This window comes from Vicia villosa, unplaced genomic scaffold (genome assembly GCF_029867415.1).
Source record: "Vicia villosa cultivar HV-30 ecotype Madison, WI unplaced genomic scaffold, Vvil1.0 ctg.000004F_1_1_1, whole genome shotgun sequence".
Classification (NCBI taxonomy): Eukaryota; Viridiplantae; Streptophyta; class Magnoliopsida; order Fabales; family Fabaceae; genus Vicia; species Vicia villosa.
In genome coordinates this window covers 2,133,099-2,149,640 of record NW_026704934.1, presented here as the reverse complement: position 1 = coordinate 2,149,640, position 16,542 = coordinate 2,133,099, and the positions used below count along the sequence as shown (strand labels likewise).

Sequence of the window (16,542 nt, the reverse complement as noted above, 5' to 3'; positions counted from 1 at the left end):
TCCCAAATTTTTTACCAATATCGATTTCTTCGTGGGGACAACCCGATCAAGTTTATCCAAGTTGAGATCAAAGACGATGAAGACATGCATAATATGTTTGCCAATCATGAGTATTCTGGTTACGAATGCATAGAACTGTATGTTACTCTACCAGAAGTTCAACCCACACAGATGGTTGAGTCACAGGTCATTGATGCACTTGGAGACGAGCAAGCAGAGGTCGACGTTGTAGATGAAGAAGAAGAAGCACCGGAAATAGAAGTTGATGACCTGGTAAACGAGGAAAGTGAAGATGAACCGGAAGTTGTTGTACCACGAGATCAAGTGCATATGCCTCCAGTGCACATGAGGAACCTGAATTTTGATGGGGATGACGAACCATCGACTGATATTTTCTATGATCCATACACCCAAACAGATCAACGGTTAAAAGTAGGAGACATATTTCGTTCTAAGGAGGCATGTATCATGGCGATAAAAAGATTTCATATGGCAAACAATGTTGATTTTAGAGTTGATCGCGCCAATGTCGAAAGGTACAAAATTTACTGTAGTAACACTGATTGTGGATTCAGGTTGCATGCATCATACAGGAAGAGAAGTGACTCATGGGTTATAGGATATATTTCCCAAGATCACACATGTATTAACACAAATGTATCACAAGATCACCGTAAGCTCAGTTATGACATCATTTGTCAAGAAATCTTGCCTCTAGTTGAAAAAGATCCATCGTTAAAGGTGAAAACGATAATCTCTCATATCGTTGCAACGTACAACTACACTCCGTCTTATAGAAAGGCGTGGCTGGCGAAGACCAAGGCGATCGAAGTTGTGTATGGAAATTGGGAGGATTCGTATAAACGACTCCCACATTTCTTATATGCGCTTCAAAATTATGCTCCTGGAACTGTTACTATTTTAGAGACCCTTCCGGCGCAATCTCCAGACGGAACATCACTTCAAGGAAATGTGATATTCCACAGGCTCTTCTGGGCTTTCCGCCCATGTGTACAAGGATTTTCATATTGCAAACCAATTCTTCAAATAGATGGAACTTGGTTGTACGGAAAATATAAAGGCACCATGTTGATGGCTGTGGCTCAAGACGGAAATAGTAACATCTTTCCTGTTGCTTTCGCTCTTGTGGAAGGAGAAACTGCTGGAGGTTGGGGTTTCTTTCTCAGAAATCTTCGGACACACGTTGCCCCCCAACCTGGACTTTGCCTGATTTCGGACAGACATGCTGCCATCGAGAGTGCGTACAACAATCCAGCAAACGGGTGGCAAAACCCTACATCAACGCATGTTTACTGTATTCGACACATCGCACAAAATTTCATGCGGGAGATAAAGGACAGGGCTCTTCGGAAGACTCTTGTCAATGCCGGATATGCGTTGACTCAACCAACGTTCCAATATTATCGACATGAAATTGTAGCGGCAAATCCAGATGCAGGAAGATGGGTAGACAATCTTGCTAGAGAGAAATGGACCAGATCATACGACAACGGGAAGCGATGGGGGCACATGACTACGAATCTTGTGGAGTCTATGAACGGGGTGTTTAAGGGCATCAGACACCTTCCGATTACTGCCTTGGTGGAAGCAACATACTATAGGATGGCTTCTCTTTTCGCAAGAAGAGGTGAGCGTTGGAATGCAATTATAGAATCCGGACAATTATGGAGCGAAACATGCGTCAAATTCATGAAAGAGCAATCTGCCAAAGCCAACAGCCACATTGTGACATCTTTCGATCGATTCAACCGGACCTTCAGTGTTAAAGAAACGATTGACCATAACGAGGGCCTTCCGAGACAACAATACAGGGTTCTTATAGATGAAGGGTGGTGCGATTGTGGAAAGTTTCAAGCCTTTCGAATGCCATGCTCTCATGTAATTGCAGCATGTTCGTATGCGCATCAAGATCCGTTAGCACTTTTATCTCCCATTTACAAGGCAGAAACCTTGCTCGGGGTGTACAACAACTCATTTCAAGTGATGGCAAAGGAGGATTATTGGCCTACGTATGAAGGGGACGTGGTTTGGCATAATGATAACATGCGGAGAAAGAAAAGAGGTCGCCCGAACAGCACCCGGATCACAACCGAGATGGATCATGAGAAAATGGTACGAAAGTGTAGCATATGTCGTGAAGTCGGGCACAATAAAAATACCTGTCCTAACCATGGATCAAATTCCACCAACAATTAGTTGTATGTCATTTGTATTTTGTATCTGTATTTTTATTGACAATGTTTTCGTATTTGTATTAGTATTCGTATTTGTATTTGTATTTGTATTTATATTTGTATTTGTATTTCTATTTCTATTGGTTATGTATTTGTATTATCCTTTATTAAATCAACTAGTTATGTCTTTGTCTCGTTGTGAAATTGTTTTCATGGCCCATACTGCCACTCTTTATTTTGGACAGTCAGTCAAATACGCATGCTTTCGTCTAGTCCCATCAAGTCAGTCATTGATCAGTGTGTCTGCATTTATCATACATGTTAGGCGTGCTTGTAAACAGTACGCAACATCATTAATTTTTTCTACAAACTACTATTATAAATTAGGGGCTCCTATGGTTGAGTTTACACACAGATACACAAACTCCAAATACCAAACAATCACACAAACACAACCATGCCTCGCCGGACAACCATTAGGCCAGATGGATGTCACCGGACAACAGAGTTGCCGCCCCGAAGATCAACATGGCGTGTCGAACCTGAACCGGAGTATCGCAGAAGGAACAGACATGTCATATTCTCCGCCGTCAAACCTCCCATGCCGGTTATGTTTTGGAATATCTCTTCCGTCGAGCAGCTCAAGAGGACTCTCCTGAGATTTTTAGAGGGGGAGTACGAGGCCGGCGAACAGATAAGAAGCATCAAGAGGCTTAAAACAAGGGCTGATGATGTGACTGGAGCAACGATAACTTTCTGGGATAACGTGGAATACGACATTGATGTCATTCAAATGATGCATGGACCTAATGACATTGTTTTAACCGTGGTGATTTCTTAGATGTTTTACTTTATCTTTTTCTGTTGGTTATTTTCTATGTACCTTTTAATTAATGAATGAACTACTTTTTTCCGTGGACGCTCGAGTTAGCTGATTCACTGATTTTATCTGTTGCAATTTAATATATATATTTTTTTAATACTTTAAAATAAAAACAATTTTATTAATAAATAAAAAAAACAAAATATAATTTATTTATTTATGTTAAAAACAATTTTATTAATAAATAAAAAAATTTTAAAAAAAATAGTATATAAACAATTAAAATATATATATATATATATATATATATATATATATATATATATATATATATATATATATATATATATGTACATAGGCGCCACCCTAGGTGGCTAAAAATGAAAAAATGTACATTGATGCCACCCTGGGTGGCGCTTAGGTTAGGGAGTTTTGGTCATTGGCGCCACCTGAGGTGGCTCCTATGTGGAGACCACCTCTGAAACCTGGTCATACAGGTAATTTTTCCGAAAAGATGGTTTTTGGTGTAAATAAATTATTAAATATGGTTATTTGGATTTTTTTTCTACAAACCTACCTTTAATAAAGGTACATTTTTGTTTTTAATTTAAGAATTTGTCATTGAATAATTGGTAAAAAAAAAGTTTATATTTTAATACAAATATTTTAAAAATTTATTTTCATCCAAATAGTGAAGAAATTTATTTCCTTTGTTAAAAGATCAAAATCGGAATAAATGGATGGTCCAAATATAAAACATTTTTCAAGAATAGCCGAGGCACATTTCCAAGAGCCAGCTCATCATACTCTTGAAGCTCACTTAAAAACCACCATCTCAAATGTTTTGTTAATTATTTTACCTGAATTACACCTATCTTTACCCACAAAGATTCGAAGTTTTGTTTGACCCATATTTGTAGAGCGAATTCCTTTCCTTCTGCTTGTTTTTTTTTTTTTTAATAAGCAATTTTATAAGATATCGCATTAGGGGTGCAACCCTTACAAAGAAATTCTATAAAAGGTTGAAACAGTTTAAAGGTAATTTATACCAATCATAAAAGGAGGTTCTAGAGGTATACTCACTACCACCTAACCATCTCCAAGAGTAAAACAAAATGTTGGAGATTATCGTTTCGAAGCTATAAGTAGCGTTCTCAAAGATAATAGCGTTTCTCATCAACCAAATACACCAAATAATTGCCAACCAAATAGAATTTAATTTAATTCCACAAACTTCATCATTAACGGAAATCAAAACCAATATGTGAAGATTGAGCCATCCTTGACGGAATTTCCACAACCACTCCAATAGACAATTTGAAATTTGTAACTTTACCTTCTGAAAAAGAGGTATTTAAAATTTGTGCTAAGGTCTTCAATGTTGAAACATGTGCTGAAGGAGAGGTCTTCAATGGTAAAATGTGTGCTCCCAAAGAACAAGACATATTAAAAGAAAAGAAAAATTATTTACAAATATTATGGAAGAAAAATTGACTCATTTAAATATCTTTATGCATGTAAAATCCTCTATTTATATATTTTTTTCAAAACTTACGTTCATAAACCATTTTATTTAAAGTGTAGGCATGTGCCTCCACTTGATTTTTATGTCTATGTGGTACTAGTAAGCTACTATGGGTTGCAAATGTCATATCTAAGTGTGACAATGCAAAACCATAATGTATATATATGTCCATTAAATTCATATGTTTACATGCAACTCCATTTTTTTTTTCTATTCATTTAACTTTTAGAAAGAAAAAAAAACCATTAATAATACATATACTTATCTATTTTCTTTTTCTTTTTCCTAGTTTATTTTTTTGAATATATATATCAAATTTTTAGCATTTAAATTTTGCATATTATTTTTAGCATTTAAAGTATATTATTCAATTTAATAAATTATTCCAAATAGTTGTTTTATTTTTTTAATTTGAAAATAAAATTATTTTAAAAAATTAAAAATTTATATACAAAATTGCCTCCACTATTCAAATTTTCTAGCTCCGTACTTGAATTAAAATAATGTGTTAATTTAAATAAAATGATAGGGAAATACCACTATCAAAAAATTTTCAAATTACAAGGTGAAAAACACCTCCCAACGCATAAAAACACCTAACAACTACAAACTTGTGAGGAAGTGTTTTTCACCTTGTAATTTTTTTTATATAGTGGTATTTCTCTGTATTTTGAATTAACACATTATTTTAGTTGGTTTATCAACGTTAGTTTTGAAAAAAAAATAAAATAAAAGATTTTACATGCAGAAATATATGTAAATCATATTTGGTAGAGAAAGACATGTACACCTTTATAAATAAGGGTTTGATAGAATAAGCCTTGAAGAATTTTGGGGGAATTGATAGAGAAAAAAACGAGTGATTGTGAGAGAGTTTTGTTTGAGAGAAAATGCAAGAGTTTATGTTTGGTTCTTGTTTGAGAGAGAGAAAGAGAGAGAAAAAGAGTAAGTGTGTAATGTGAAGAGGTTGAAGATCTTTGGAATTCTTAAACTAGTATGGGGCTTGCAAAACACCTCACAATTTCAAGTATGCGTTGTGACTTGCAAAGTGAAATCCCAACCCAATTCTTTCACTTAATGGCGGGTGTGCGGGCCGGCCCGGCGGACCACATTCTGTTTTGTCATTCTTAATGGTGGTGTTCACGTTCTTATTAGATGTAGAAGGTTTCTTTTGGATTGATGTGTTGTCAATATCTTGAGCATTGTTACTTAATGAATGTAGGACATGAATTCGTTGTTGGTTAACTGAGTAACTTTATTCCTCAGTTCTTTTATAAAACCTGGGGAAAATGTTTTAATTAAAAAATAAAATAAAATATGGATATTTCCCTCAGTTTTATAAAATAACTGAGGTAATATTTTACTTGTAAACAAATGGTGAATGATAAAATATTTTACGTGTATTGTTTCTTTTATTTAATTTTTTTATCATTCATCACTTTTATAAATAGATTTCTCAATGTTGTCAACCGAGGAAAGCAATAAATTATGGAGTGTTGTCTTTGATTGACAACATATGAAGGTTATTCCAAATATAACAATGAATTTGAAAGAGGTGGAAACAACAACAACGCCATTATGTTATATAGATTGCAAAAGCAGAAAAAATGTTTTGTTCAAGATTCGTGTTAGAAGAACAACATACAACACAAAACCTTGAAGATTTTTATGTCTTGCAATCTATCCCAAAGAATAATTTGTACGAGTTTGGAGCGGTTATATATGAGTTAGGTTTTGGGTTAAACTTAATTAACGAGGACTTTTATAGTAAAATCACTACTAAAAATAAGACATCTGGTTAAAGGATTTTATATCAGGTTTCAAGATATATGATGTGAAAAATATTTGTCAAAGGATTTTACATCAAATTTTTATTTCCAATGATGTGAAAAATATTTGTCAAAGGATTTTACATCAAATTTTTATTTCCAATGATGTGAAAAATATTTGATATAGGGAAAAATATAATACGGTGGTAGTTCGGTAAATAAAGTGAAATTTTGTTATAAAGAATTTCACATCGGACCTAGATTTGCACCGATGAGAAAAGTCCATTGATGAAAAAAATAAAACATGGTGTCCGTTTGGTAAATAAAAGGAAGTTTTGTTATATCGGGCATTTTCCTCAACTGATGTGATATCTTGAAGCATTTCACAAAAGCCCACTCCCATCTCCTCCAAACCCTAACAATGCCCAACGCCCCACCAAAGAAAACGACGACGACATCGACGACCAAGTAAATGAAGACGACGATGAGGAATATTTGAAGGTTATGTATGGAGATTCAAAAAAGAAGAATAAGAATTTGAAGAACAACTAAAATCAGAGAGGTTTTCTGGAAATTTAAAGATGTTATGTTTTGTGATCTACCTTATGTTTAATATTTACTTTGTTATGAAATGTAATAGTTGAAGATTCTATGTGTATGTTTTATAATTTAAGTTGTTAGCTTAAGTTGATAGCTTAAGAGAGTGATAAAGCCTTAGATTTAAGAAGAAAGATTAAAATTTCATTACATAATTCATTACAGAAGGCCTTAATAATCTAATCTAAATCCTCTGGCTGATAGGAAGTTTGAATAATCATAGTCTGCCTCATCATCAGAGTCGAAGAAAATCATCCGCCTTCTTAACTTTCTTCTTTTTCTCCTCAACCTGAGAGCTCTCCAGATTCTTTCCTCATCTTGATTCGGAGGAGGGTGTAGCACAATTACCTCTACAGCAACAACATCTTGATTCTGAGGATGGTTTTACAGCACAACACCCTCTACAGCAACAACATCTTCATTCTCAACATTGTTGGTAGCTTGAGCATGATAACTTCTTTTGATTAATTTGAATGAAGATGTTTTTGTGTTTTGGTTCTTCCATTTTTATATTGTTCCTTCTAGTTCTTCATCTTTTTCTCTTGGAAGTTTAAAAACCAAAATATGCACGTATGTCAAGCTAGTTTGCTCATTATTGGTTCATTAATTCTATACACTTTCTCTTCTCTTGGAAGTTGGAAAGATCATTTTCCTACCTCAAGTTGTTCAAAATTATTCTTCCATTCTTAGATATTCATTATACGTATATTTTGATGTACTTAATGGAATTGTGTACTTAATACAACTAATTTTGATATCAATTCAAATATGATATATTGTTGATTCTCGTATAATATAATTGACATTTATTCATAAACAATATCACGACGATTATTAGGCTTAATCGTTGTTATATGGTGTGCACTTTCAAGTTTACTATAACGGTCACAAGACCGTGATTGATAGTACCGCATAAACAACAACACGATACATAACAACACTTGGACTTGCATGATTATATACCTATTCCAACCATTGTTAAATGTCTTTTTGTAGTAGTGGAAGCAAATGGAGATTCAAGAAGAACTGAGGAGAAAAGAATTAGAGATGCGGAAAGAAATGAGGAGAAAAACAATGGAGTATGAGGAAGGAATTCGGGTTGCAAATGAGCGAGCACAGAGATTTGAACAATTTATGGCGTCACAAATGATGAACCAAGGTTCCAGTAGTGGATATGGAAGATTTGATGATGAAGAGGAGGACGAGGACGACGAGGAGGAAGAAGAGAGGAAGAGGAAGGGGAAGATGAAGATTAAGATTATTAAAATGTTTGAACATAACAGTTTTGTATTTTATTTTTTGGTTTAGCCAACCAATTTCGATCCATATACGATCCATATAGTGAATCGACTAATCCGGTTTCGTGGTTCAGAGGTTTAACATTTTGAATTAATTTGTATTTCAACTTTAATTTTGAATGATGTAGTTTTAATTAAATTTATTTTTACAAAATTTAATATATATATATATATATATAATTACATTAATGTCATTTTATAATAAATATTTTATAATAATTATATTATTATATAATAATATAATTATAATTTTTTTAATATGACAATCTGCAATCTGCTTGGGATTAAACCCCTCACAAATTTCAAAATACAAAACTTTTTTAGGGGCTTAACCCCCAGCTAAATGCTGACACAGTGCTCTGCATCTACCCTCTGTGCCCATTGCACCTACGTCTGTGAGTTAGAATTCTGCAAAATATTGATTTACAATTCGCGAGGGGGTTAGCCCCAAGCAAATACAGTGAGGTGGAATGTCCCACGCAAATAATTTGTGATGCCCTTAGCTAGGGGTGTTGTCCCCTCGCAAATTTATATTTTGTGAGAGGCTTTTGGCAGTTGTGAGGGTTTAACCCCTGGCTAAACATATTTTTCTTGTAGTAATTGATATATTAATATTATTAATAACATGTCTTAATTGAGTTAAATGACTGTAACCTGTTAGTTAGGAGCAATGTTTTAAAAATTGGATCGATTCAGTCGGTTTAATTGGTTGGACTGAGAATCGGAAACGAATTTGATTAAGTTAACCTTTCAAAATTATTAGTGGATCAAAATCAGAATAAAACTGAAAAAGCTAGATTTAACCATTCAAAACCATTCAAACTACACTCTCTCATCATCACGATTGTCTCTTTTAAACATAGTCACGTTTTACTACTCAATATTGGTTATCATTAAAGTTAATATTGTTTTTTGATATCAATTATGACTTGTTTGTCATAATTTAACTCGGATTTACTTTTGGTTGTTTAATTAAGTATATAATATTATTTATTTTGAGTGAAGGTCCATTTTAGTCCCTCACAAAAACTGCAGAGGTTAGATTAGTCCCTGAGAAAAAAAAGTCCCTATTAAATCTCTTACAAAATTTAATCAAGTCATGTTAGTCCCTTAACTAATATTTTTTCAAATAGATTTTTTTCTTACTTTTGAACCGTGATTAGACTTCCAGTGAAAACTCATTTTAGTCTCTCACAAAAAAGGGAGAGTCCAAATTAGTCGTTTAGAAAAAAAAATCTCGGATTAATCTCTTACAAAATTTAACTGAGTCATGTTAGTCCCTGTTTTAATTTTTTTTCAAACGATTTTTTTCTATTTTTAAACTGTGACTGGACTCCTATTTTACGACTGTTGATTTGAAATTATTTGTGAAAGGATTGTAGATAAATCATCGCGATACCATGATGTTCTTTTTTGTTGGGTTTATTATCAGGCTTATGGGTGGGTAACTACGTTTTTTCTTGTTATGTATTCTTATGTATTAGGTATTGTTATTGTTTGAGTTGTTAATGATACTTTTGGAAATAATACTTGTGGCGAAAATAACACACTGATATGTTGGAAGAAAATTGGTTTATACCATATTCTTTAGGTTTTGATGATAACAAAGTATTTAATGAACAATTACGTATACTAACATATGTTCAAGTGTGCAGGATCATTAGTCAAAGAATTTATCGGGCTCTAACTTTGATTGAAACATATGAAGAGAAGCTTGAGACTCAGATTATGAAAGATCAAAATCCGATGACTCAAATTCTGAATGATAATATTCTGATGTCTCACAACTAGGTAACCCAGCTTCCGGTAGAAACTCAGACTCTAAAGACCATGTGCAAAGGAACTTAATCTCTGACCCGTGCTCAATTTTGAAAGCAGGTATATCTTTTCAAGTAGATTCACATTTAATAGAAAAATATCGTTTGAAAAAATATTAAAAGATAGACTAACATGGCTCAGTTACATTTTGTAAGGGATAACCCGAGAGGGTTGGTCTAGCGGTGGAGCTTGGGCCTCAAGGGTGTGCTTCCCTTGAGGTCCTGAGTTCGAAGGAGCCCGGGGCCAACTTTTGGAGGCTACGTGGGGGGCTTAAAAAACTCCTCTCGGGTGGAGTCTTCATTGGCAGTTTAGTCACGGTTCAAAAGTAAGAAAAAACTAATTTGAAAAAATATTAGTAGAGGGACTAACATGGCTTGGTTAAATTTTGTAAGGGATTTAATAGGAATTTTTTTTCTCATGGACTAATCTGATAGGAACTTATTTAATAGGAACTTATTTTAATTTAATTAGTTGATTCTAAATTATAATTTTCAAATAAATTACAATTGGTATGGTAAGATTTGTGTTAATTGTACTTACTGATCCATGGTATGGTAAGATTTGTGTTAATTGTACTTACTAGCAATTAGATATTGGATAATGACATAAGTAGAAATATCTATAGCACTCCAATCATGAAAGATTCTCATCAGCTCTCCAATTTGTGGTAAGATCTTTTCATCAACTTCTACAGCACTGTTAATCCACTTCTAAAATGGTATTTACTCTGTTTTGTCTTGCAGCGTTACTGTACCCTCGAGTTCGACGGTGCATCAAGTGGAAATTCTGGAAAGTTTAGTTCAGAGCTGTACTGCGTTCTGGGAATGAGGTGTATACTCTATGTATCAATTCATTTTTGTCATGCAAAAGATTGATTTTTTTATTAATATTTTCTTCATCATGTTTTTTATAAGCAAAGTATTAATGAGAGTATAAGAATTCAGCAAACCAATTTTCTTCATCCTATAATAATAATTAGTAGAAATTATTTAAATTTATTTGACTAAAAATACTATATGTTACTATGTTAGTACTAAATTAATGCTAACACTGTTTTGTGATTAAATTAAAGTAAGTTATTGTTCTATGAAATTGTCTTATTTAAATTTAAAACATTTTAAATTCTAATTTTATTTTTATATTATAGTTATTTTAAATTATAATTTATGTTTCAAAAATTTATAAAATTATTTTTTTTAATGAGAAAGAAAGTACCTGCGGATTTATCTGCGGAACTTCCTGCCATAAATATTACCCACGAAGGTTTTAGCTGGGACCAGAAACCGCAGGCAAAATCGCAGGAAAAGTGTTTTCTGTGGAAATTTTGCTCAAATTCGCAGGTAAATCCGCAGAAAAACAGAGTATTTCTAGTAGTGTTTAATTTATTTTAATTTAATTAGTTGATTCTAAATTATAATTTTCAAATAAATTAAAATAAAATAAAATAAACGTGGATCGGCACACCCCACTAAATCAGTTTAAATAGTTAATTAAACTAATAGAAGTTATAGCTAATATCACTAACCTATTTTACAGGTATTAACATGTGAGGAGAATGGTAAAATTGCACGAATTAAGGTAACATTCTCCCTTTACACACTTTTGCACGTTAATAGTTGCTCAAAATTCTATAATATATGATATTCTCCATATATTTCATATATAAGCCATTAAATTACATCATCATTTTTAATTTTTTACTTTATTACATTAAATAATACTTCAATAATATGTCAAAAATAATATATTTCTTGTCAAAAATATTTTTTTAATTAATTTTTTTATATAGATGTTTGTGGTCGATTTCAATTATTTATTTACTTTTTATAATCATACATGTTCAAATGTGATTATATTTCAAATTATTTACTATATTATGTCTAAAGTTTTTTAAATCAATACCAATAATAACAATGACAATAATTTTAATATTTTTTACTCTATTAATTTTACTATTTTTACTCAATTAATTTTTACTATTTTTACTCTATAATTTATTTCTCATTTTGGTTAACATACATTGTTATTTTTTAAGACATGCAAACTATTAAATTATTATCAAATTATTGCTAATTTATATCATTATATTTTAAATTATTAATTTAAACTACAATATTTATTATTAGGCTAAATTACATTTTTGGTCCCCCTGTTTTAGGTTTTTCACGATTTTGGTCCTCCTATTTTCTTTTTAAACAGATTTGGTCCCCCATCCCAATTTTGTCCATGAATAGTGCATGAACAGTACATGTTCGTACATGAACAGTACATATCCGTACATGAACAGTACATGAACAGTTGCATCAAAATTGGGATGGGGGACCAAAACTGTTTAAAAAGAAAATAGGGGGACCAAAATCGTGAAAAACCTAAAACAGGGGGACCAAAACTGTAATTTAGCCTTATTATTATTATTAATAATTTAATAAAAATTATCCGTACATCGTGCGGGTATACGTCTAGTTAATAAGAATTTGTGTTAGTTGAATTAAATAAGGTTAACCAGTTGGTTGACAATAATTGTTTATATTTACATATTAATATAAATAAGTTATTAATATTTAAAAACCAACAACATTAGAAAAACATATTTAAAGCCAACAAGTTTAGAAAAATATGAATAACAAATTAAATTAAATTTATTTTTAAGAGTTAAAAAAATATTAACCTGAAACTTTTAATTTTTTTTTCTAATAGTAGCATGCATCACCAATAATTATTAGATATAAAAAAATGTTTTAAAGATTTTTGGTGTATGTATATAAATTTAATATTTTTAAAAATAAATATATAAATTAAACTGTTTTAAAATTTCTACTTTTTTGGCTTAATTGTAGGAGTAAGATTGACCTAAGAGGATAGATAGTATATAGATAGTATATATATATATATATATATATATATATATATATATATATATATATATATATATATATATATATATATATATATATATATATATATATGCTTAGTCTTTTTCAAGTTAGGTTAATCACGGTAGCAGTTTCTCTGGTAAGTAGGATATATTGATCGATCTCATCAATAACATGGTTATTAGTTACCTTATGCCAGCAGAAGAAGAATCAATTGGTTACAGTTTTCATGTTTCTACAACCCATCACAACTATTCAAGCTATCTCAGTCAAAACCATAGGCTAGATCCTGCCGTGTCCGATTTCTTCAGGTTTCAAGTCACAGCATACGTTCGAGAATTCCTTTCACCAAATCTTATGAGGGGGTCAGAAATATTAAGAACCTCGATACGTATAAATTGCAATGAATTCTTCATGCACGACCAAGATTTCCTTTGGTTATACCTAAGCGAATTCTCCTCTCCATATTTCAACTCTGAAAACCTTTCCCAAATGACAAGGGTTCTTATACCTAAGGTCAAACAATTGTTCCTTCCTAATCCTATTGATGATATTGCGGCAGCTGTTCCCAATCATGTCCAAGAGTTCCCTGTGGATTTGACTATTAAAGTGGAAGACATGAGAACGATTCAAGAGAGAGAACGTGCAGTCATGGAACATTTTGAAAGAATAATTCAAGAGAGAGAACGTGCAGTCATGGAAGAGTCTATGCAATTTGGTCCTGCATCTGATGAAGCTATTTTGTCTCTTAAAGCATACTCACTTCCTCGGAATTGTTGCATATGCATGGAGAGATTTCATGATGAATTAGAAGAAGGCGGTGACAGTGATGACGTGAAGATATCAACCATGGTATGCGGTCATGTTTTTCACTATGACTGTATTGTGAAGTGGCTCCAAACGAGTCGTGCATGCCCCTTGTGCCGTTATGCTATGCCCACTTGAATATCATGTTATTTTATTACTATGTTTCCTAGTGTTTGTTTTATCTTTTACAATTTTTTACATTAAACTGAATACATGATTATTGATCTAAAATTCCTCTGCATTTTGATATCTTTTATTTATTGGTTTCCATGAAAGCTCCAGAAAGAAACCTCAACAAATTGGGGATATGTACTTTTCATAATATTATGTTTTAAATTGCGGTTGTGGTCCATGTGATTGCGGTTGTTACAATGCGGATTACAGTTGTAACAGCCTAAATTTCCTAAATTTATAGGAAAGTCAAATATGACGCAATCGGAATAAGAAAGGATTAACAAATGCTAAACTCTAGAACAAAACACAAGTTTGCAACCAATAAAATAAAATTATGGAATCCTCAATAAAGAGAAAAATATTAAATTTTATTATGATAAAAGATAACCTTAACAGTCTAGTTACTTGTATTTTTCGTAAACAAATGACAAATTTTAGTTTACTTAAAAAATTTAACTCGAAAAAATCTTAAAAATAATTTGTATAAAAAATTTGAAATAGTATATTCGTGCTTAAAAGTTTAGTGTTTGAATTTAGATGGAATATAAATTCAAAGAAGTAAAAGGGACAATTGCTTCAAAGGATAAAGTGAATGAATAAAAATAGGAAAAGCAAATGAGTAAAAATGCTTAAATTAAAAGTAGGACACAAGTTTATATATTTCTCATGATGAGTTTCCAAGTGCACGAATCAATAATCTAGCTACTGTTAACTACTATTGTAGCCTACAGATCTAATTTAGTTCATAATAATATTTTCCATAAATAGCTCCAAAAGGCTTATTAGTTCCAAGTTTTTTTCCATAAATTCATAAAAATATTTTCTACCTTATATGTAGAACAGTCAAAATGAGCTACCGACTATAAACGGGCGGACCCTGAGTTTTGTAAGGTTAGGCCAAAAAGACCTATGTAATATGGACTCAAGAATTACTAGCCGAGTCTGACCTTAGATGGGTTTCGGGCTACCTGACCCTAAACGGGCTTTTATATTTTAAAAAATAAAATAAAAAACTCTATAATATTTTATTATAAATAAAATTAAAAATTATGTTAAGGTTTTTTATTTTCAGATTTTAAAAATGATTTTTAGTATTATTTGCTATTTTTTTGTTTTATTAATTAAATTAAAAAAAATTATTTTAATCATTTTCAAATGTTTTTAGATCCAAGTTTTGAGATCTATTTCTTAAGAATATTTTTTATTTTTCTATTATTTTTGTGGCCATGTATTTGATGTTTTGATTTTTTTTGGCATTTTCTCTTTTATTTTTCTTTTAAACCATTTAAAAAACTTTTTAATTCTTTTTTTTTGTTTATTTTATTTGATTTTGGTTCTGATCTTTTGGTTTACTCGATCAATTTTGGTTGATTGAAGTTTCATCTAGTTCAATTGACTTTGAATTTATGCTTAATGAATTTTCCTCATTTCAAATCTACCATTAAATGATGATTTGATCATTTTTAGTATTTTGGATTGATAATAAGTTTGTCTCAAGGTATCATGAAGAAGGTAGATTGAAGTAATGATCTCATATCCTTTGCATTAGTGCTTGATCAATTCTCCCTTCTCTTATCTTCTTCTGCACTTCTTTCTTTTTTATTTTGTTTTGACTTGTGCTACTTGTTTTAGGAGAATGATTTCTAGCATTTCTTTAACAAGTATGATACATAAATTTCTATTGACCAGCCTCATACAGGTGCTACTTCTACATAAGTACACTTACGATTGCTTAACATAACGATAAATTGTCCTGAATTGGTTGATTGATCATTAATACTAACTTTGACCATTAATTAATGTACTAACTTTACTTTTATGTCTTTACTTTAATGTCATTTATTTTATGCCATTTACATTCATAGGATTTTATTTTTCTTTCTCTTTATTTCTTGCCCTTTACTTTTATGCCTTTTTCTCTTTTCCCCTTGGTCCTTTGTCTCTTCTTTTATTCAAAAGACCAAAAACATCTAAATATGAGAAAACCCTAAAAAACTCTTAATAATTTTGTGTGGACTTGATGTTACTATCTCATGCTTACAGAGTTTGGACTTTGGACTTAGACTTAAAATGTTTTCCCTTTGCATGGAGATTCATCTGAAACTTTGATTCATCAGGACCCTGGACTTTCATCTGAGAACTTGACCCCTATCTTGATAAATACTTAAACTTTTGAACTCGAGATTCATCTGGTGTGAAATTCTAGTATGTCAAATTCCAAATGTCTTATGAAGTGTTGAGACATCTGATATGAAGAAAACACATAGGTAAGGTATAAACAATAATGAAAAGTAAACAACACACAAGATTGTTAACCCTGTTCGGTGTACAATAACACCTACTCCGGGGGCTACCAAGCCAGGAAGGAAATCCACTATTAGCAATATCAATTCAAAGTACTATGCAAACAACCTCTGGTTCACACGTAAACAACCTCCGATTTACTAACTTCTCACTTAATCCCTACCCAGTGCAACTTCTACCAAAGAATTTCCTAGATAAGAGAAACCTCTCTCATTTCCAATCACCGCAGTGATGTCTCACAATAACAATACACATTACTGACATTGACGGCTCTTTACCTTGCTCTTCAATTACAAGAGACACTAGATTAAGAACTTATTAATTAAGAATACTTGATCTTGCTTAAAAGTTTTGATCAA

The 16,542-nt window shown here is 31.8% G+C and overlaps 1 protein-coding gene across 1 annotated transcript; it reads left to right on the top strand.

Moving 5' to 3' along the window:
* Positions 1 to 13,072: 13,072 nt before the first annotated feature.
* On the top strand, positions 13,073 to 13,843 carry LOC131621396 (uncharacterized). Its single transcript, XM_058892434.1, has one exon. It carries the CDS (start codon positions 13,073 to 13,075, stop codon positions 13,841 to 13,843), a length of 771 nt encoding a protein of 256 aa, XP_058748417.1.
* Positions 13,844 to 16,542: the final 2,699 nt, after the last annotated feature.